At 39.5% G+C, this 22638-nt stretch overlaps 2 protein-coding genes across 2 annotated transcripts; both read right to left on the reverse strand.

Annotated features, from left to right (window-relative positions):
• Positions 1-349: 349 nt before the first annotated feature.
• LOC135477465 (uncharacterized) lies at positions 350-20237 on the reverse strand. Its single transcript, XM_064757581.1, has 3 exons — positions 19456-20237; positions 5349-5728; positions 350-4071 (listed from the first exon to the last, which is right to left on the reverse strand). The coding sequence occupies exons 1-2, from the start codon at positions 20105-20107 to the stop codon at positions 5433-5435; spliced, it is 948 nt and encodes a 315-aa protein (XP_064613651.1). The 5' UTR covers positions 20108-20237; the 3' UTR covers positions 350-4071; positions 5349-5432.
• LOC135477788 (growth/differentiation factor 8-like) lies at positions 3652-4378 on the reverse strand. The gene is made up of 2 exons (XM_064757990.1): positions 4358-4378; positions 3652-4071 (listed from the first exon to the last, which is right to left on the reverse strand). Exons 1-2 carry the CDS (start codon positions 4376-4378, stop codon positions 3652-3654), a joined length of 441 nt encoding a protein of 146 aa, XP_064614060.1.
• Positions 20238-22638: the final 2401 nt, after the last annotated feature.

The raw sequence follows: 22638 nt of genomic DNA on the forward strand, positions 1-22638 counted from the left end.
TTCTTGCGTGTTTTGTTTCCGTATTATCCTCCGAAACTAACAACAGCGGTTTTAATACAATGCAATTTTTTTTACAGTTTATGAAATCAAATTCAGATTATCGACCCATTTTACTCTGCCTTTAAGACATACAGGTCTTGGCATTGAAGTAGTTTGTCAGATATATCCGGCAAAGTGAAAACACCTTGGGCACGGGGTTAAGCGATCAATAAATCAATTATTCATAGAACTGATGAAAAAAATACTGTTACTTACATTATGTATCCAGGGTCAAACAGCCCAGAACCAAGCTTCTTGCTGTACACATCAGAATTCTCACCAGACGACCGAAGGACAAACCAGAAGGTGATCAACAGAATTAAGCTTTTATTTGCTACTCAAAGCGGATGCCATACAGACCATTTTCTCGTGCACACTCACGTGACGTTTACAGTCTTTATCTTTACATATTCTACACAAGTATCTTACGATCATAAACTCACGAACTTTGGCATACAGATATAAACTGTCTGACTAACGATAAGAACAAACGACTGCAATTGCGAGACAAATTTGGTACAACTATGTTTATAGTGAATTGCGGACATGGTCATCGTGTCTCCACATCAATATTTCCCATAGCTCCTGACGCTGGAAACAATCTACAGGCACCAAAGACGATCTGCTAGCGTTCACTCAAATCCAGTTTAAGCTACATCCGAGCTGATATCACATACTGTCCCGTGAACAACACAGCTAAGGTTGTTGCGTAACTAGAGTATTGTTATACATTGCCTCAGCAATATACGCTATACCAAAGATCGAGCTACAATTAAAAGCTTACGCTCGCTACAAACAGTTAGGCCGAGAGTACTGTCAACATAGTCTATTTGATCACAGTTAAAAGGCGTAAACAGTTTATAAACTTTGTGTAAGCCATTAATAGCAAGAGACTAGGGCCCGGTTGTTCAAAACTGTTTTAAGCCATAATACCAGATTTAACTTTAAGCCAAGCGTTCAATTTTGTTCTTAGCCCACTAATAATTCCATAATAATATGTTAAATATGGCGTAAATATGTTACTCTTAAACTATGACTTTGGACAACTGCATTAGCTGCTGAGTTTGGCTACAATTTTGAATTCAAAATATGACTTAATACCGGTATTAGCTAATACACTTGCGAACCACGGGGCCCTGAACTTTCTTCAAGAATATCCATTTGCTGTTTTGTTTCTAGATCCGTGTGTTACTTTTTCGCCTTTAATAATAGTTCCATTGCTGTTTATTTCTTGTGATCATCGCGGCTGTGTCGTTCTAGTTATCCACTGACATATCTCCAGTCACGTTACTGAATCATTTACATTGAGTTGGTAATCAGGAAGGGTGTGTTTTGTTTTACAACATGTGTGTTATAAACACTCTCATGTAGGCATTGTCATTAAATTTTTGAAAAAAATTATTTCATTCTACACATTTAACTGCTATTTTACATTAACATTAGAGTTAATAACATAGACGTATGTTCTTTAGCACAAACTACATTGAAAAACCCGCCATCAAAATTCTTGAACAACACAACATAAAACAATGTCATTCATATATCCATTTAGAAAAGTTCATGCTACACGACTGTTATTCATTGCATTCCTAAGGGAGAAAAAAAAGCATGTTAAATATGAAGTAGGTGATTGGTTGTGTGTGCGTAAATGTTTTTGTATGGTAGAAAAAACAGTAATCATTGTGTAGCCACCAAGGTAGGAAACTCGCATCATAACTTTGTGCTTGTCTGCAGTTATTTAGTTCTATATATAGCAGAATGTGTGAAATTAGTCAGTGTAGTATTAGTTACATGGTTACTCAGTGATAGGATAAGCAAATATATATTGTCCATAATCCTCGTATTTGGCGAGATGTCAGCCGAGCCCATTATAACGATTATTGACACCATACATTTGCGTATCCTATCACTGAGTAACCACGTAACGAATTCACTTCGCAAAGACCCATCAGTTCAGTGCAGAAGACCGATGTATATGTAAAACGCCTCAGCGTTATGACCATCGTTTGACCCCAACAAAGGGAGATAACCTACTCAGTAGTCACATTTGACGTCGTCTGCAGGATTCGAGATTATATCTGTACCTCACGTGACCGTTGTTGTCCAATGAAAAGCGGAGTATTTTGTCTGATGCGGGATAACTGTGAGTATTTGTATGGCCTTTCCCTAAGCTGTATAATATATCATAACCAATGTGAAAGACTTGGTGTAACAGTTGTTCTCCTGCTTCAACGAAACAATACATTTAAACTATTTACATAGTTAGCAACGGTAAATATGCATTCATTAACAAAGCCTTTGTACATCATCGAGACAGTTTCAGTTGCAGTCGCGTCTTCTCTGGAAATACACTTGTCACTGTCTTATCGTCACGAAGATAAATTTGGAATTTTCTGCGAAAGACCACCACATCCACCTGCTAGCATTCGACCTCACGGTGCCTTTCAACGACCCAAAGCGCATGCGCAACTGCCTTGTACACCGGACCATAAGTGTATCATGTAACATTCAGCTGGACAATATGCTCTTCGTTAAACATAAAAACATACACTCGAGTAAAATGTGTTCACAAGACGAGTGCGTATCACAATAACAGCTTTACAACACATGGTATTCATTTGTTACATTTATCACTGGAAGTTCTGTTATGTAATACCAGCCACAAGGCTTTTTTTCACTGTCAACACGTCCTACCAATCGCAAGATGTCACTGAGCACAAATTTACACACGCTAATCGCTGTTATTCTAAAGAAATTTCTCTATAGCTGTTCACTCCATGTCACGTGACACTGATTGGCATTGATAATTAGGTTAATGCATTTAATGTAATGTGAAGGTAACGTTTATTTCTATAAATTTGATTCATGCATTCAGGGGAGACGAATATGTTTAAGCTATGTGGGCACAAGTAGGAAATAGCCTATAAGCCGTATTCATATAAGGAATAGGGAAATCCCCCATCGATATGATCTACTTGTGCACAAGCAGTATTCTCCCCGTAATGGATGAACCATTCCGTCACCGTGGCTATGGATAAACTTTACCGTTATTTTTTAACGTCTGTGCACAGTTAAGCTGTAGTTGGTTTAACTGGGTTAAATAAAATCTCTCACTGTCTTTCTTTAGAGTAAATTAGGAAAGACAACAGTTGGTTGGTTTGGAAGCGATCGTGACAATTAACAAGCAACACGAGTAGCCCTCGCAAAGTATAGTATTTGCCCACAGCAATGCATCGCCCTCGGGATCGGAATATTGCGGCGCTATCAGATTTGTTGTGTGAGAATGATAAGTTGGCAGCGCTGTTACATAGTTTCATTCTTGCGCAGTTACCCAATATTTGCCTAGTTGCAAACAATACTCAAGCCTTGTGGCGACCCATCAAATTATCACACGTTTTATGGAAAACAACATAGTTAGTTGATTCAGCTCTTGGAGAGCCTGCGTTGAGTGTCAGGGCATCTTATTCCACTGTACATTCTGTACAGCGCAGCATCTTCACGGTACAGACAGACATTTGCCTTTCTTTAAATACCGACTTCGTGGGTTAAAGTCTCCTCAGTAGAGTACAGGAGACATTTGCGTTTGTTGTTACTGCAGGTATATTAATGTTGTTACGATAGCTTGGCGTCTTCCAAAATTCGTCCAACATGACAGCCCTCCTCACAAACAGGAGCATGTTTCGTGACCATGCCTGGAATATATTCAATGACAAAGTTGGAGGCGTTTTTCCTGTAGAGCATCTGCAAAGGGCCTAACGAAGAAGGCTTGCAGCAGGCTTCGTACGAAGAGTTCACGTTCTTAAGGATGTGGGTCTGCTGGTTGATTTGTTTGTAGATCAACGGACAGTCGCCGCTGCAGAAGTAGGACACGAACTTTTTGGGAGACCACGACAAAGTGCCAGTCGAAGGATTGGAAGTCCACGAGCAAGTATCGTCGCAGCACACAGTGGAGTCTTTGTCACAGGTCTTGGAGGAGTCTCGTCTGTATCGACGTCGGTAATCCTGAATCACCCGTATAGCGAGGAACGGCTCCTGTAATCATAAAACATCAATTACTACAGCATGAGGTCTAAAACTAGCGCGACAATGGGGTAGTTGACAAATACGGTCTCTTTTCAAAGTTAGCATTCTCACAAATTTCTCTATAATAGCATCTGTGTGAAAATCTGACACTCTTCACGAACAGTACGTATTCAAAGGGGTACAAATTTCGCCTTTTTTGACATACCTATACCTATTGTCACCATTAGTACGACTATACATGCAGAAATTTTTACATATTAATCTTCTTAAAGCATTTTAAGCTCCTTTCATTTACCAGGCAAGTCATTGACGACATACTAGCCTTTAAAGCTGTGCGTCGAAACAGACATTCGTATACCTGCCGAAACACTCCTTAAATTCAACTGCCGAGGCAGTGAAAGAAATCTGTCCATCTTAGTTGGATATAAGTAAGACAACCTGATGACAAGAACATCATACTTTTACCAAGATTTATTTAAGAATACTCGCTTCCTACTCTCATTTCATCTTGATAAAGTATAATTTCAGCTCTGAAATTGTAAATTATCCTTGGATGGTATAACCCAAATGGTCCTGCTGTGGCAAATTGTTCAATTTGCCCTTTAGCATTTGCCACATACAGTATTAATAATAATGATTTCAATCTACGCCTAGAGTTATTGATTCCAAAATTTTTAATGCCAAAAAAAATGCTCCATAACTTTGTTAAACTCTACAGTGAGTGAAGAAATCATGCTGTCAATCATGAACAGAGTGGTCGGTATTTCTGGTAATATTTTTCGACATGAATGTACTAATCCGCGATTAGGGGTGGTCCACAAAGACATTCGTATAGGAGCCGTCAGCCAAGATGGATGTTCCAGGCCAATGATAGAAAGGCCTATTTTCAAAACCATTCATGTTTATCAACATGGTACTTTCATCAACACTTGCAATCAAAGCACGAGTGAGATACTTGTTTTCGATGTTTGAATTGAATACGACAATTATTCTCCGATAAGTAGTTTCAAATTTCTATGCCTAGAGCATGGAGTGTTCGCTGCAACATTGATAGTTGTTGAGTGTCAGTTTCTACCTTTGCTATTTATACAATTATTTCTTACATATTCTTTTGATTATCAACTTGGAACGGCGTTTTATTTCCGAGCGACATACATACATGACGCTTAGATTTTGAAGCTGTCCCTATTTGGATTTGTAGGAAGTAATTATAACTATGCATTTGCTGCTACAGAAACTGCAAAAAAAAAGTAATTCAGTCTATGGTTTGCACAATCCATGCTTACATATCCAACATCAGCTCCTTCCCCTGGCGGATGACAACAAGGTTGTTGTTGTTGTGGTCCAGCGCTTCGATCTCCAGACCGTAATTACTGAGCGGGTCGTGGGCCCATCGGTCGATGATGTTGACCAGGTCGAAATGGGTGCCAACCCCCTGCCCTTTCCAGCAGAATCTTCTTGGAACGTGCCAGGCTCCGCATGGGTGGCATGCCCAGGTGGGGCGGTGGCCCTAGTTTGTAAACCCTCAGATACGTCACCGTGTTCTGCAGAGTCTTTGATGGACGTAGGTACACCCACAGTTTCCCCTTCTTTATGATGTTCGGGCCCGGGTCGACATTGAAGAAACAGGCCTTAGAACTGTTGATGTAAGTCAGATAGTCCGGCACTGCAACATTTATAAAATACATGCATGTTAGCAGAATCAAAATTTCCAGTATGAAGAATTCTCCGTCAGAATTTAGTCTTCATAACAAACATTTGTATATCAGCCGTCAATTAACATTTCAGCAGCAGATGAAAAAACGCCTTGAAATTAAGTACCTATCCATTGTCTCATGTTTCGGCTGTGGCTATAGCTGAAGAAATTGTCAAACGTCGTGGTATAAATAGTATGTATGTATTGCGTGTTTTACGTCGTACTTAACAACTTAACAATAACGACGAGGAGCCATTAGGTGTGTGTACGCATAGAGTCTAGTGTATCTTCTTGTGGCAAGGCGAGTCCATGTCACCAAAGTGCTGCCTTTACCAAAGTATCATGTCGAAGACACCTAACATGACACCTCACCCAGTCACATTATACGGACCCTGGGTCAACAAGTCCTATTTCCTCGCTCAAACCATTCAGTGCGCAGCGCCAAGCCAGGCAGCAACAAGTACCATTTTTGAAAGTCTTTGGTATGACATGACCCAGGCTTCATTCCAGGTCTTCGGACTTCAATCCCACATTGGCTGCAGACGAAATGATCACCGACGAACTTTATGAAAGGCTAACTGTACAGCGCCGCGACTGATTATTGCCATCAACTCAGAGAACAACAGAGGTGGTAGATTATCAAGAATTCCATTTCTGAGGTCGCAGATTATATATATGAATTTTTTATGACTGTTGCTGGAATTGAAGCATGTGTGTCCTGGCGATTCAAAGCTTTATTTTAACCATTTATCCATGACCTCACCTTCATCATCAATTAACGCCATTCATGTCGCCTGGGCGCTATACATAGGTATACATGGTTTACTTGGATATCTTTACCTGGGCAATAAACGGTTCACGGTATATTGATGATCAGCTACCATTTAAACAATCTCTGTATAGCAAAGGCTTAAAAAAGGTCTTACATATGGCGTGTACATATCTCGCCTGGTAGTATTTGTTAGGTCCCGTGTGTTATGTGACGATTTCAATCACCGTCACAAGTTATTAGGCCCCCTACACTGCAAAAACTAGTGTGGCAAGGTTTTTCGATCAAACTCTTTCAATCTGGGTTTTACACCAAGTATAATTCTCTTATAAGTAAATATGAACAGCGTCCGAATCTGTGGCACTCAGCTTCATGATTGCGTTTAACTCCACTTAACCTGAGGCATTAAGCATGTTGACTTAGACCCCAATATTTCTTACATGATCACCATAACCAAAGCACAAGTGAGATATATTTTGATCATAAACAACTTTTTGTATTGTAAATACAGTTCTGATGAGTAAATATAGACTAAGTGTGTATGTAGTATCCCTTCATAATTGTGTCTAATTCCGCTGAACGAGTGTACCAGGGGCGTGGGGAGGTATACGCATTAGTTTCACTGATATACGTTTGACCATTTGCCAGCTATTACACTGTCGTCGCTGATGTAGTTTGTAGTGTTTTGTATCGTGTTGAAGAAAAAGAAAATTGTTGGCTATTCTGTTTATATGAATCCGTCCTAACTTCGTTCTTAATAATATAATAAAAGACGTACAGCATAGAGAGTAAGACGAGGGCAGCGACGACAGTGTGATACCTGGCAAGTGGCCACACGTAATCGATGAAACATTGGCTCCTGTCTATTTACCTCAGTCAGCAACACACTTTCATTCTTCTTTTGTAGTTTTATTAAACCTTGTTTTGGAAACTGGTTGTGCATTTCGGCGTTTCATTTCGCTATCAAACACATGTTGTGCTGCCAGGTTCACTGTCGATTTGCATACAGTATAATGCCTGTGAATCAATGCGTCGAAACAGACATTCGTATACCAGCCGTCAACCAATATTACGTTCCTGGCCAATAATTGCAAGGCCAATTCCCAAGAACGACGTGAAACACTAACCACCGAAGAACAAAGGAGGTATACACAATAACTAAAGACGTACACCCAAGAGAATAAAACCAGAGCAGCGACGCCAGTGTGATAGTTGACAAATGGTCACACGTAACCGGTGAAATACGGCCTCTTGTCAATAAAGTACGAAATTCCGTCCTACGAAAAAAGGACGTAATTATGCAAACAGAAGCAGTCAACAGTTTTCAGTGATATTAACTGGAGATATGTTCTAGGCGACTGACTGAGATACACAGCTTTTGGCCGAATTATGTTCGGGGAAAATTTCCCTATTGTTTCAGTTTGTGTCGAAAAATGTTCCCACCGAGAAGAGTGAAATGATGACGTCTTCGCCCAAATGACGTCACGTTCCTCCTGTACTTTGGGTTGAACATGTGTTCCGACTGGTTTGCCTATTAACCCACTGGCATGGCATCTCAAGGCGTTTATCTTCATGGACAGTTTAACCTGCACCAGGCCACACATAATTCAATTTCCTTACTCCGCATGTCAGCGTTAGGCTAATCAAGATGGCACATGTAAGCGATACACGAGAAGAATAAGACCACTGGATGTGCCACGCGTTTCTCAGCTGGTGAGTGGGTTGGTTAAGCCAAAGCCCGTGTGTTTAACCTCTTGTATAGCGCCGTGTTACCCCTCCCACCCTCCCCCTCCCTCCATCAGGCCGTGGATAAACCCGAGGGTGCGTCTATTTCCTAACAACGCCTGAGAGTAACTTGTTCAAATCCACCCCTACTTTATCATAATGAAGACTGACATGAAATGAGCTGATGGAATTTTGGTGAGGCTTGCATTGTGCCGAGAATTTCACACAGCACCCATCCTTATTACTTTGCCATATCCATAACCATGCTGACAGCTTAGAAAAACAATATTGACGTTTTTCAGAGGCAGAAAAATATACAATGCAAAAATAGTGTTACGTGATCTCTTCGTTTTGAAGCCTCTTTATAAATGAAAGTATTTTTTTTTTGAGTGATGTATAATTTGTGTATGTTGATGTACCAGAGTAAAGCATATAACATCAGGGGAATTAACACGGACTAAGTGATGAGCCTGTGTCACGTTCAGTGTGATGATACTCTGCATTTTGAATAATTCTAGACCGGTGTCAATTCTAGACCGGTGTCAGTTTAAGACCAGTGTCAATTCTAGACCGGTGTCAATTCTAGACCGGTGTCAGTTTAAGACCAGTGTCAATTCTAGACCAGTGCCAATTCTAGACCGGTAAAAGAATAGAGTATAAAGAGTGAACCCAGAGTAGAGTAAATAGTGTGATAAATGGTAATTGGTCACACTTAACGGTGAAATACAGCCTCATGTAATTTATATGTAGGAGTTTAAGCAAAAAAAAACTGCGCATAAACTTTGCTAAAGCATCGTTGGATAATAACCTTGGACCATAAAGGCGTCACTGTTATAATGCGCATGCATTGTGGGGAGGAGTGACAGCTCGATTTTGGAATACATTGTAAACAGATTTTACAGACGCTATTTCAGCCGCCCTTTGATTCCAACAACGCACTATAGTAACGTTATGATGTACGACCTACGAATACATCATCGTATATAGATACATTTGTATCAAACCTGGAAATTATCCACGGGTTTAAAATTTGATTTTGATACCATGACTTCTCTTTGCGCGAATCTGGCCTTATTTCGTACTTCACATACTTTCCAAATTCTTTGATGGTGTGTGTTATACGTCGGTTTGGGAATTGATCTTGCGATTTTTGACGTGGAACGTCCTTATTGGTTGGCGGCTGGTATACGAATGTCAGTTTCGAATAATAAATACTCTGTATCACTGAAAGTTGACCACGGCTTCTCTCTTGCATGTTACATCAACTTTAATAACTAATTATTTATTTTTCTTTACGCGTTCCGTTGGGAGCAGGTGTATTAGGTAGTCGTTGAAGTGGGTCTTAATACAGCATTTTGAACCATTCCAGCCCTGTGACGTTAAGTAAATTGTAAGCAACATCACTGCATTACGTCTGTTTACTCAATTCTGCTCAAGCCGTGGTGCTACGAAGCGTGCAATTTCCTTCTGTTAACCCTTACTGAGGTAAAATGAAATGGGGTCGTATTTCACCGGTTGCGCGTGACCATTTGCCAACTGTCACACTCTCGTCCCTACTCTTGTTTTACTCTCTTTGTTGAAAGCTTTTCTAAATTGCGGTTATCAACTTGTAACGCCTTTTCATGGTCAACTTTAAAGGAAAATGAAAAAGACAAAATGCTAATAAAAACAGTGCTGATTGTAAGTGATATCAACGGCATGGGCAATAACACATATGAATTACACAAGAGCAGACACAAGAAACATTTAAGGGCAAATTCAAAGGTGCAAAAAGCAGTAATTCGTAATTAAAACAGATATGCATCATATCTTTTGAGAATACGGTGATAATTGGTTTGTAGCTGCCCATAAGTTAATCAATGGGCAGTCTAGTTCCGTCGTTGTAAGAATCGAATATTTAATCTTGCTTTTATCCCAGTTAACATTGCATTGTAGCCCTGAATGCATACATTTTGGTTCATCTAAAGTGTATGACAGAGACAAATATAAAGCGAAGTGAGGGGAACGGAATGAAGAGAAGTGATATTTGCTGCAGCAATGATGTTCTAAGGCTATGGTGTCGGAGGGCCACACTAATTCGATTGAGAACAGTCAGGAAGGTGAGGGTGTATCCATCGTCGTAGCAGGTTAGTATTCCTACCGACAGATCCCCTCATTAGTTCAACGCTTAAATAATGGCTTATTTCACCATTCGTGGAATGTGCCGTGTTTCGCCAGCAACTCTTCACTGCCATACATCCCGGCAAATCGCCACGTGATTTATGACCGACCAAAATAAACGAGCTGCCAACTGACACTTACACAATGCTTTACTATTCAACAAAGAAACGGTACTTTTTTTTACCGAAGCTGCTAGTAAAACGTGAGTAGAAATCATAAGAAGCGTGGAGTTTGCATCAGGGTTTGTCAATATTCTTCTCTCGCTAAAGTGTGATTTGAATCTAAAGCTAAGTTTATTTGCCACACTCAGTGAAATCTTTAACGACCATCGTAATATTCAACCCGTTTTCTGACTTATCGTTCTGAAATATGCTGTACAGTAGTTATTGATACGTGCACAGACATTTGTATGTCAACCACAATGGACGTTCAAGGTCAAAAATCGAAAGACCAATTGCCAGAACAACGATCAACACAAACCACCAATGTAAGAGCTACGAAGGTGTAGAAAGTTAGATATTAGAACAGAGTCGCGTAAAGAAAAGCAGTGAACAGCTTTATATGCGTTCAGAAAGACGCAAGGGGAGATTTATTCAGTATATATCGATGTGATGTACAACAGCAAGTGATATATATATTTAATTGCATAATTAATATAATATAATTTGTTGTTAATTAAAACTATGTAACTCATTTGCATTTTGGATACATATTCTTATTCACCACGATGTAAAAGACTACACCCTCGAGAGTAAAACTACTGCAGCGATGACACTGAAATGTCTAGCAAATGGTCACATGCAACCGCGTATTTGAGGCATTTACATTCCCTGCCCCTCACCCAACCCCCCGAACACGGTTCCAGCGACATTGGACACAATTTTGAAGCAGACCGCCTGAGATAATGTAAGGACTCTCCTCTATATTTATTCAGAACAGAATTGTATTTACTTCACTATTTGAGAAACTGAGTAAAGGCGTTTGCTTGAATACCCATGGCACAGGGTATGTACTCAAATGCACGACGTTTCATACAAAAACAAGCAGTCGACAGTTTTCAAAGATAATGGAAAGACGCAAGCAATGTCCTAGTCGACTGAAATAAATTAGTATTCAAAAGGGTGTACCATGCTAGTTCATATATCGTGTACCATGCCAGTTCATAAATCGTGTACCATGCTAGTTCATAAGTTGCTATTAATCAAGATATATATCTTACTTGCGCTATGTTAGCACCTGCTGCAACTTGCATTCTAATTCAACACGACGCGTATATACATGTACATCCTCTTTCCTGGGTTAAGCGGCATTTGGTGCAGTTATGAAGCAGAGTGCCAGAGATTATGGACACTTTGTTCATATTTACTTACAAGACTAGTGTAACAAATGAAACTAAATATGATTAAAGACGTACAGCATAGAGGGTAAAACCAAAGCAATGACGACAGTGTGGTAGCTGGCTTGTCAATTCACCTCAGTTGGGGTTTTATTAAAGCGTTTGATCGCATATATTTGACACCAAGTTTTTCTGGTGATAACGTGTGCGACCTTGATTTAAATCCTCAAATAAAACACAGTTGATCTAGTTGTTACGGTGAATTTATGCGTCGAAACAGACATTCGTATACTTGCCGTCAACCAATAAGGATGTTCCGGGTCAATGATCGCAAGGCCTATTCCCAACACGGCACTCTACCACCAACTTTCAAAGAACTAAGGACGTAATCATACAAAGAGAAGGAGTCGGCAATTTTCAATGGTTTTTTGAAAGACATAAGGTATGTTCTAGGCGATTGAGTGAAATCAGTATTTTAACCGTATACCATTCTAGAATATAAGTTGTGGTTAATAAAGCATGTATCTCAGTTGCGCTTTGATTGTAATTTTTCATATATCTAAAGTGGCCATCTAATCCAACACGATGAGCCTTTCTCTCAACCATAATAAAAAAAAATAAATAACTAATTAAGTGAACCATTTTCTTTAGTCAGATGTTAAGTAACCATGAAATTCATTCATTTATTCACAATGTGAATTTATCAGTAGCACGGCAGGCGATTTTCGCTCCTAAAAAACGCGATAAATGTGATTGTGTCATGAAAAATAAGACAAACCCCATACAGCTGAACATGTTGTGGTAAGAAAATGGCTGGAACTTTGAAGAAACCGTTACCTTGAGAAGCATAAAGGGGTTTATCTTGCATACAGGGGTAAATGCGGTATGTGGGTGGGTATATAATTAAAGGCGTGCAACATAGAGATTAAAACCAAAGAAGCGACTACTGTGTGATAGCTGGCAATTGGTAACACGTAACAGGTGAAATACGGTCCCTTGTCACTTTACAATACAATATACAATATAATTAAAGATGTACAGCACAGAGAGTAAAACGAGCTCAGCGACGACAGTTTGTTAGCTGGCAAAGGCACACTGCAGTGTTGCCAAGTTTATAAACTGAGGAACTCTCCCCCAGTGAGCTGTGTGGCAGTTCGTAACTATTCATTCTAAAGCAAACGCTTGTATATAAAACAAAACAAACGCTTGTATACCTTACATTATATCAAAACTAGAATATGGATGTCCGAAATACCCCCATTCCATCCCAAAATATTTTCAGAAATAAAAGAAAGAAAACACAGAAAACCTTAAGAGTATTGACAAGACGTCATGTTGCTTAGTTTGTCTTCATCTACATGTAGATTATAGGAATGTAGATTTCAGACATCCAGGATAGTATACTATAAAAGATAACCTATAAACCTGTTCTACTGGACAATGTATATTACTTACTGACGTTGGCTTTGTTCACTCTGTTTTTGTATGTAACTTCAATATAAATAGAAATTCTTTTTGTTTAACACCTTTCTCTGATGAAGGCGATAGGTTGTCGCCGCAACGTCAGTAAATAATATACATTGTCCAGTAGAGCAGTTTTATAGTGTTATCATTTATAATACATGTAGATTGTTCCATTGCCCATTCATGGTATACATGAATAACACTATAGTACTGATACATTCAGTTTGAATGGAGAAATGCAGCCACACTTAGGAAGTGTTGCATGGACAAAATCTGAAAACATGGAAGAGCACTCCTGAATGGGAGTAATTATGAAAATAATGATTGTCATTCAACGTAAGCATGCTATTAAACTTAAGACAAAGGGACAGACAGTAAGACAAAGAGACAGGGTGAATAGAGTATACCCTCCCCTAACCCTAACTTCTGTGTGTGTGTGTGTGGGGGGGGGGGGGGGGGGGGGGTAGTAAAATCAGAGCAGTGACGACAGTACCCATAATATATCACTAAATAAAACGCGTATATACATGTAACATACAACAAAGGTAGTCAAATCAGAGGAGTGACGACAGTACCCATAATATATCACTAAATGAAACGTGCATATACATGTAACATACAACAAAGGTAGTCAAATCAGAGCAGTGACGACAGTACCCATAATATGTCACTAAATGAAACGCGTATATACATGTAACATACAACAAAGGTAGTAAAATCAGAGCAGTGACGACAGTACCCATAATATGTTACTAAATGAAACGTGTATATACATGTAACATACAACAAAGGTAGTAAAATCAGAGCAGTGACGACAGTACCCATAATATGTCACTAAATGAAACGCGTATATACATGTAGCATACAACAAAGGTAGTCAAATCAGAACAGTGACGACAGTACCCATAATATATCACTAAATGAAACGCGTATATACATGTAACACACAACCAAGGTAGTCATCAAACTACTTAAAACTTAAGTCATCAATTGTAAAAGATGAAAAAGCTGGGAAAAGCTCCCACTGTCGTTTCTTTTATGTTCTACAGTAAAGAATGAACAAAATTTTGAACTCCCTAGAGCCGGGCATTTTAATTGTATATATTGTAGTCGGCATTGCTTGTTTAGACCACCTCTTGTTGACACTTTTTGTACTTTCATCTAACCCGAGAAATGACTCACTCTCTCCATTTCGCGACAATAAACTCTATATCAGTCTTTTTAAGATCGCTGGCTCCAAATCCAGAAATCTTCCTGTAAAGAGTACGCCATGTATTAGACATTTGAAATTTATGTCGGTGTCATCGTCTAATCTGTCAGTTAAATATCCCGTCCCTAGGGAGAATCAGCTGAGAGGCTGTATGGGGCTGTCAGACTAGTACACGGAATGTATGGACAGGCAGGTAAATTTAGACGTCACCTTACCGTAAAAGGTAAGTCAATGCAAAAGATGTTGTAAATCTGCCAGCTGTCTGGATACGTGTCTAGTTACTAGTCTGTCACCCCTGATTTATATCATATCAAACAACAGCGACGATGCCGGTCCTTTACACACGGACTTTTTTCCCACATCGGCAGTTATGTGTCACAATACGAGATGACTTAGTTTTCAACTTTGCGTGACTGCTAAGATAAGGCAATACAGATATAGTTCGACCTGCTGTGGTGTGCTGTCAAAGAAAGCTCCAATTGCCGTATTGACCGCGAGATGACCCTTCCCAAAGCGAAATCACATTGTGAGAAATATTTAAATTTAGATATCAGGCCTCAGGATCATGAAACGATCTTAAACTTAAGTCAAAATTTCAATGATTAAACTTGGTGTGTTACTTTCCATTACTTTAGTACAAATTTATTTTATGACAACTTACCCCGAATTTACAGTGTCACTTCAATATTCTGACCCTGTTACATAAGAAATACAGTTTTAAAATGATCTGAAATTTTGATTTAAGTCTAAGATGTATTTATGAGTGTTTGATGGTGTTTTGGGCTCTTTTAATTTTTTATTGCGAAGAATTATTTCTTCATTAAATCTGCCCACGTGAATGATGTTGGGATATGTATTTTTGAGTCTTTAATGGTGTTTTTGCTTCTTCTTTTTTTATTACGAAGAATTATTTCTTCATTAAATCTGCATTAAAGGCTTAGTGACACGTCCTTTTGTATATAAGTTTCAGTTGTAAACAGAGTAGTGGTAATATTTGATCATTAAAACTTTAAAATGGTGTAAAACTATTCATAACTAAAGTAGTTAACAAGGCATTACTACATTAAGGGAATGGAATTCTATACTACTTGATAAACCTGTTTCAAAGGTTTAAAAACTGAAAACTGAAGGACATATCTGAATTTTGCGAGATAGGGGTACGAACTAGCATTACTTAATTCGAAAGTGTTGTCGTCCAGTGAGAGATGTACGATCACAAATTAGAGGGCATGAACATAGTCATCTGCCCCAGATTTGATACTTAAAACCAAATTGTAACCTTGTGTGGGGCTTATTCTACGTCACATTAATGTGATTGTATATTAAATGTGAGGACAATTCTTGATCAGTGAGGTTTAATAAATTGCAATTAACATCACTGCATATTTTCTTTGCCTAATTCTGCTTAAGCCATTGTGCTAGGGGGTGTGCAAATTGCTACTATTATTTATATATTACCTGAACAGTTAGAATAAAACCTTGAGTGACGTAAACTGACAAGAGGCCGTATTTTACTCGTTGCGTGTGACCACAGCTTTCATACTGCCCTCTCTGTTCTTGTTTTTCTTTATTCTAAACGTCGTTAATTATACATATTGTGAAATACATAGGTATTACGTTTTGCCTTTTGTGTGACCAGACAAGACGTACGCACTATCAGTTTTTTCATTAGAACAGGTTTGAATAGAAGGGAACATGCATAGGCGTTGATTATTACATTTTTGCATTCTAATCATCTGTGCTATACTTTATAATGGAATTTGATAATCCCCTCACGGACACTGACGAAGTCAATTTCAGTGATCTATTTATGGCAAAATTGACACCCCTTTGATTAAAAAATGTTATACGCAAAATGAAAATGAAACACAGAAAGTGTAAAACAAAACAGTTCAGATCTATAGTTGACAAAAGATCAAAGTATCTTTCACGATATAATCGATACCAATATCGCGAATTAACCTTAATTAGATATCAATTCTGCCATCTTTCAGTCCTTAATACAACATATTGCATAGTAAAGTGCAGTTGTTATTTCAATCTGCCACAGAAATTCTTAATTTACAATCTTTACATCGCCTTCGCAGATCTAACTATGCAAACTTGTTTAATATAATACTTCATAATGCTCTAGGACGTTAATAAATGTGAATAGGGCGTCTTGGTAATTTGTGGAGTATATCAAGGTTTGTGATTTCTCCTTTCTAACTAAAACTGATTAGTGATTAATTAATGATTAATTTGGACACTGATACCAGAATGATGTAGTCATAAAAGTTTGCATGGTGATAATGAGACAATCAGTGCATCAAGGCTATGATGTCTGATAAAAATACGAATTTCTGTAATCTAGCTCCAATAAGAATGCACGTGTCTTTTTTTAACTTTGTAATTTGCTGCTTTAAAAATAAATCCTTAAAATATTGACATGATACAAGGCATACACAATGTGAAAATGTTGACTTGAGAATCGGTTTGTTTATTTGGTAGCCTGATGGTGAATTCAGTATTTTATAACTCTGACGCTAAATGTTAGTACTATCTCTAAATAAAGGCAACACTATGTTCTCGTCATTTTTTTTTTTACTTTTATTTAACCTTACGGAATAATAGCCTTAACATCAAATCTGAAGGTAAACATCGTGTGCCGTATTTCTACTCAGGCGCTGTGCCAATCGCATTGATTATACAACGCCTTGATTTTAAGGTGACCTTGTAAGCATCACTTTTCATTGCACCGCTATAGATGTTAATATACCGAGTGAGTGAGTGAGTGATTGGGGTTTAAAGTCGTGCTTAACAATTTTTCAGTCATATGACGACGAAGGAATACTTAGGGTATATGTAATGTACCTCCTTGAAGTGACATCTCTGTGATAACGAAATGATATTTATACGCTATGATTAAAGACGTACACTTTAAAGTAGAGGACAGTCTACTTAGAAAATTTCTTTCTTTTGTTTTATTTCATAAAATTTATACTGCCCATGTTATTTCAGAGATTAGATCGCCTGTACGATACATGTGTTATATAGTATATGGAAGACTAAGAGAAGAGAGGAAAACCAGAGGAGTGTGATAGTTGACAAATGGTCACGCGTAAAAGGTAAAATACGGCCTACTGTCAGTTTAATTCAGTTATGGAGTTATTGTCTCAAGCCTGACTGGATGTCAAAACGAGGACATGAGGACTTAAGGGGACGTTACTCCCCTTGTACCGTATCGCCGTAATGTTTACAGGCCCCTGTTGCATTACATACGAGGACTCTGTTCCAAATACCGACTTGGTATAAAACATGTAAACTATGCTTACTACGACTGCACATAAAAGGTGGGACCAAGGCGACAGTAGCCCGGAACGTCTTTTGGGGAACAGCAAGGGTTGGAAGTTTTCGGAGCACGGATTTAAGATGTAGTTAGGCTAAAACATAGAGAGTAAAACCAGAGCAGTGGGATAGTCGGCAAATCGTCACTTGTATTACCATTATTTCATTATATCGTTGTGTCAGTTTATCAGTGTTAGGGTCTTATCCTAACTATTCATATACAAAATTTAAGGTTAGCAACGTATATATCTTAGGCAATGGAAATGCAGTGATATTAATTGCAATATATCAGACATCACTGCTCTAGAATTTCTCAAAACGCTGTGTTGTCATCACACAAACACAAATTCGTATACAAACATCTCCGGCCGAAAGTGGTGAGGTCTGACAGCAACATGCGGATGGTTTTCCCCGGGTCTGCCCGGTTTACTATAAATAAATAGTACACAAACACATCAAACAATGCAAAGGACCCAGGGTTTAGGGATGCTTACTCCATCAGCAGAATCCCGGTTATTAAGGAATATAATATAATTAAAAACGTACGGCACATATTTATTTATTTACGTATTTGATTTGTGTTTACGTCGTACTCAAGAATATTTTCACATTATGGTGTTAAGAAACCGGGCAGAACACAGAGAAAACCCATGACCAATCGCACGTTGCTGGAAGATCTTCCCACGCCAGGAAGCCAGCATAAACTAAACTTTGAACTCACAAGTGGTTAGTGGCTACTTCCGCTTAACCCGGGGCTAGGGGACTAATGTTAGATCGCGACATTGGATATATGAACGGTTGCAATCAAAGCACAACTGAGATACATATATTATTATTAACACTTTATATGGTAGCAAGGTTCACGGTTTGAATACTGATTTTATCGATTCGCCTAGAAGAATCTTTGCGCCCTTCCAACATCATTGAAAGCTCTCTTTGCATGATTCCATCCTATTTTCGTACTTTATATCCTGTCTTAGTTCTTTGGTAGTTTGTGTTAAACGTCGTTCTGGGAATTGACTATGCGATTATCGACCTGGAACGTCCATATTGTTTGACGGATGGTATCCGAATATCTATGTCGATGCATAAATTGTCAGATTTTCTTCGGTAGGGTTTATTCCGTCCGTTCATGTTTATGCTTTAAAGGTGGTAAAATGCACGCCCCCTAGTACCATGGCTTTAGTGGTAATCTAAGTTCAGGCTTCGCACTTTACCGGTCTAAATAATGACTGGAAAGTTTTTTCAGGTCATTGACAAGTGGTTTTGTGGAAAACAGTCGTATGACGGTAAGTAATGTATACTATTGGATAAATTTATTTATTTATTTGATTTGTGTTTTACGCCGTACTCAAGAATATTTCACGCATACGACGGTGGTCATGAAACCGGTTAGAGCCCGCAGGAAGCCCATGACCACAGCTTGATAAATAAAATAAAGCTTAGCAACGAATTTAATGCTTTCTTTGGCGGCATTTGGATTTCTGGCATGTGCATGGTTATGTTTTTGCATATGATCTGATTATAATTTAATGTTGACAACTTTGTAACGTTTGTTCTAACAATGGTTTAATAAAGACGTTGGAACCAACATCAAAGCATAACGTATGAACCAAGCAGTTTGTTATCCATAACTAATTAGTGGACTTGTGGACTTAAGAATGTAATACTGACAGGTTTAGATGACAGAGTATTATTGCACTTACGCCTGGTGCCAAGAGCAAACATCTTCTCCGTCCTGGCTGGATCCTCGGGGTTGTCATAGTAGTGGTGTCCACGCTCCCACTGGTCCTGCATGTAGGGCATGTCACTCTGCAAGTTGTACTTGTCAATGATTTTCTGCAGGTGAGGAATCTTTGGAAGACTCGTGCCAGACACATTTGGAAGATGGGTCAACTGAAGCTTCTTTAATATTTTAGCCTTGATGGTTTCAATGGCAAAAGCTTTTGCGTTTTCGAACTCCTTGCAAGCTTTGCATTTTGCATTTTCACCGAGTTCCTTGTGAGTGGCAGCTGACACGTTGCCTGTATCGTTGGAATCGGCGCTTCCCTCGAAGGGTTCGGCGTATTTTCGCGTGGAATCAGTGCCCTCCACATCGTCAACTGCCTCATAGTCAGGGGACCCGCTGGTTGCAGAAGAGTACAAATCTTCTTCTGACGTACTATCAGGATTAACACTATATTCACTGGAATGTTTGGCTATTTCTTTGAGCTTGGGAGAAATTTGCTTCTGGGAAAACACTGTAGGAGACTCTCTGGAAGACTTCACCTGTGCGTGTCGAATTTTGTGGCTATGTACGAGGAAAATAATACCTGCGAAGCCAAAGAGAAAGGCTAACACCGGTTGTTTCATAGCCATTTCCCTTTAGGTGGTTGACCAAAAGGTATATAATCAGCGGACGGTAATTCTCGCCTGCAGCCCCGCCTTCCGTTGCTGCTATTGTAATGCTGGCAGCTATCATCTGAGCGCCCTTTTTACAGGCCTTCGTCAGCTGGGGGTATCACTTACACGGAACACGGGCTTCCCAGTGCTGGCCTGAAATTCGACAGCTCTCCCGTTCACGCGTCCCGTTATTTATGTTCCTGTCAGGCATCACTCTCCAACCACTTGCTGCTTCTGCAGAGCAAAATAGCCGGCAATTAACCAAGCGCGAAAAAAACCACCACTTCCAATAAAGCCGAGCGCTCATTCTTATGGTCCCTCAAAACTGCTTCCACATTTGCCTTGAAATCGACATGTGCAGATTGGCAATTCCATGGAACCTGTGGAATATTTTATATTAAAGCAAAAAAAGGGGAATGTCAAGTGCGGGTATTTATATGCACCAGATCAGATTCACGCATTAGTGCTCATCTTTTATGCATGGATTGGCTAGAAAAGACGACCGTGAATGTTAACTGGAATGTCATGATATCTCCACATCCCATCCTGTACAACTTGCCAAAAACTACGTAATCCGTTTATGTTATTATGTAATTTAAACCCATACAGGTTAGAGAGTAAAGCCAGAGCAGCGACGACAGTGTGATAGGTGGCAAACTATCACACATAAAATACGGCCTCTAGTCAATTTACCTCACTTAGGGTTTTATTCTTGGAGTTTTATGTCATTATTCAGGGGCCTACGTAATGACCCAGAAGCCTCTCACCAATGCGATTGTTCTGAGTTCAAGTCTAGCTCATGCTTCCTCTTTGGCCGTATGTACGAAGATCTGACAGCTACCTGCAGATGGTCGTGGGTTTCCTCCGGGCTCTGTACGGTTTTATTTCACCAGTATGCTGACTGCCGTCGTATATAAGTCAAAGATATTCTTGAGTAAGACGTAAAACACCAATCAAATAAATAAATAAATAAATGTCATTACTGCAACAGAAAGCGGCGATTTATATATGCCCTTGGTAGTTACATCGTGTTGTGGACAGTTTTTAAGAACAGCCATCATTAAAGAATTTGGAATATTTTAACCTTCAGCGCCGAAGTGTCAGTATGTAATAACAAGTTGTATTCAAGTGTGTTCTGGGTTAACTACCTGTAAATGCGTTGACCCTGCCTTCAGGTTATCCACACAATGGCGTCGTTTATTCGTATTTTTCGGAAACGATGCTTAACCGTCCTCCTGATCATGACGGAGAATGATACTTAAGTAAACCTTCAAATTTATTCACTCCTTGCAGAGATTTTCTCTTCCACTGGAGCCAGCTTTCGAGTTGAAGGTAAGCAGGATGGTTATTTAAGGAATAATATTTTCATAGTTGCAACAGTAGGATATCATTTTTACCCGAAGCAGGTGCGGCATGCAAGGTTAGGACAAGCCAAGTCAGCGATATGGTCATTCGGCCCGCCCCACTTCCCTGGCCCTCTCTACCTGCCGAGATGTATTACCGGCTCAGCGGCCTTGACAAACAGCTGATTCTAACAGCTGATCCTGTACGCCTCAGGCGAGAAGACTCTCTCAGTGTCTATTCCGGTCACGCTACTCACATTCAGGGCACGTCCGGACGGAGAAGCAAAAACACCGTAATGCTAGCGGAAAAGACACTGTACTACGGACAAAACACGTAATGTTAGCAGAGAAAACACGGTACACTGATGGAGGATAGAAATAGAGTATTGTTGAGACATATGGAAACGAAACGGCACGCTAAAACACTGCACTGTCGAAGGATGAAGGCCGATAATGTTGACAACCAAAACACTTTTCAGTGGGCTGAAATAACGCATCGTATTGTAGTATGACGAACCATATATTTGTAACGGTGGTTGTCAAAGACGTAAATGTTGATGACACCGCACTGTTGATGGACACGATCGGTCGGTTAAAGCGCTAGCGCAGCGTAATGACCCAGGAGTCTCTCACCAATGCCGTCGCTGTGAGTTCAAGTGCAGCTCTTGCTAGCTTCCTCTCCGCCCTTACGTGAGAAGGTCCCTAGCAACCTGCGGATGGTCATAGGTTTCCCCCGTGCTCTGCCCGGTTTCCACCCACTATAATGCTGGCCGCCGTCGTATAAGTGAAATATTCTTGAGTACGGCGTAAAACAGCAATCAAATAAATAAATTGATGGACACGAAGAAAACATCGTAATGTTGACGGTTAAATCACCGTAATGTTCACTGAAAAACACCGTAATGTTGACGGCAAAAACACAGTAATGTTCAATGATAAAACGCTGTTCTGTTGACGGATACGGAGAAAACACCGTAATGCTGACGGTCAAAACACCGTAATGTTGAATCACAAAAGGCGGTTCTGTTGACGGATACGGATTAAACACTGTAATGTTGAATGACAAAACATCGTTCTCTTTACGGCCATAATACCGTAATGTTGACGGCCATTACACCGGACAAATTACCATACTACCTAAAGATGTCGCGGACGAACAAAGCA

Source organism: Liolophura sinensis, chromosome 11 (genome assembly GCF_032854445.1).
Source record: "Liolophura sinensis isolate JHLJ2023 chromosome 11, CUHK_Ljap_v2, whole genome shotgun sequence".
Classification (NCBI taxonomy): Eukaryota; Metazoa; Mollusca; class Polyplacophora; order Chitonida; family Chitonidae; genus Liolophura; species Liolophura sinensis.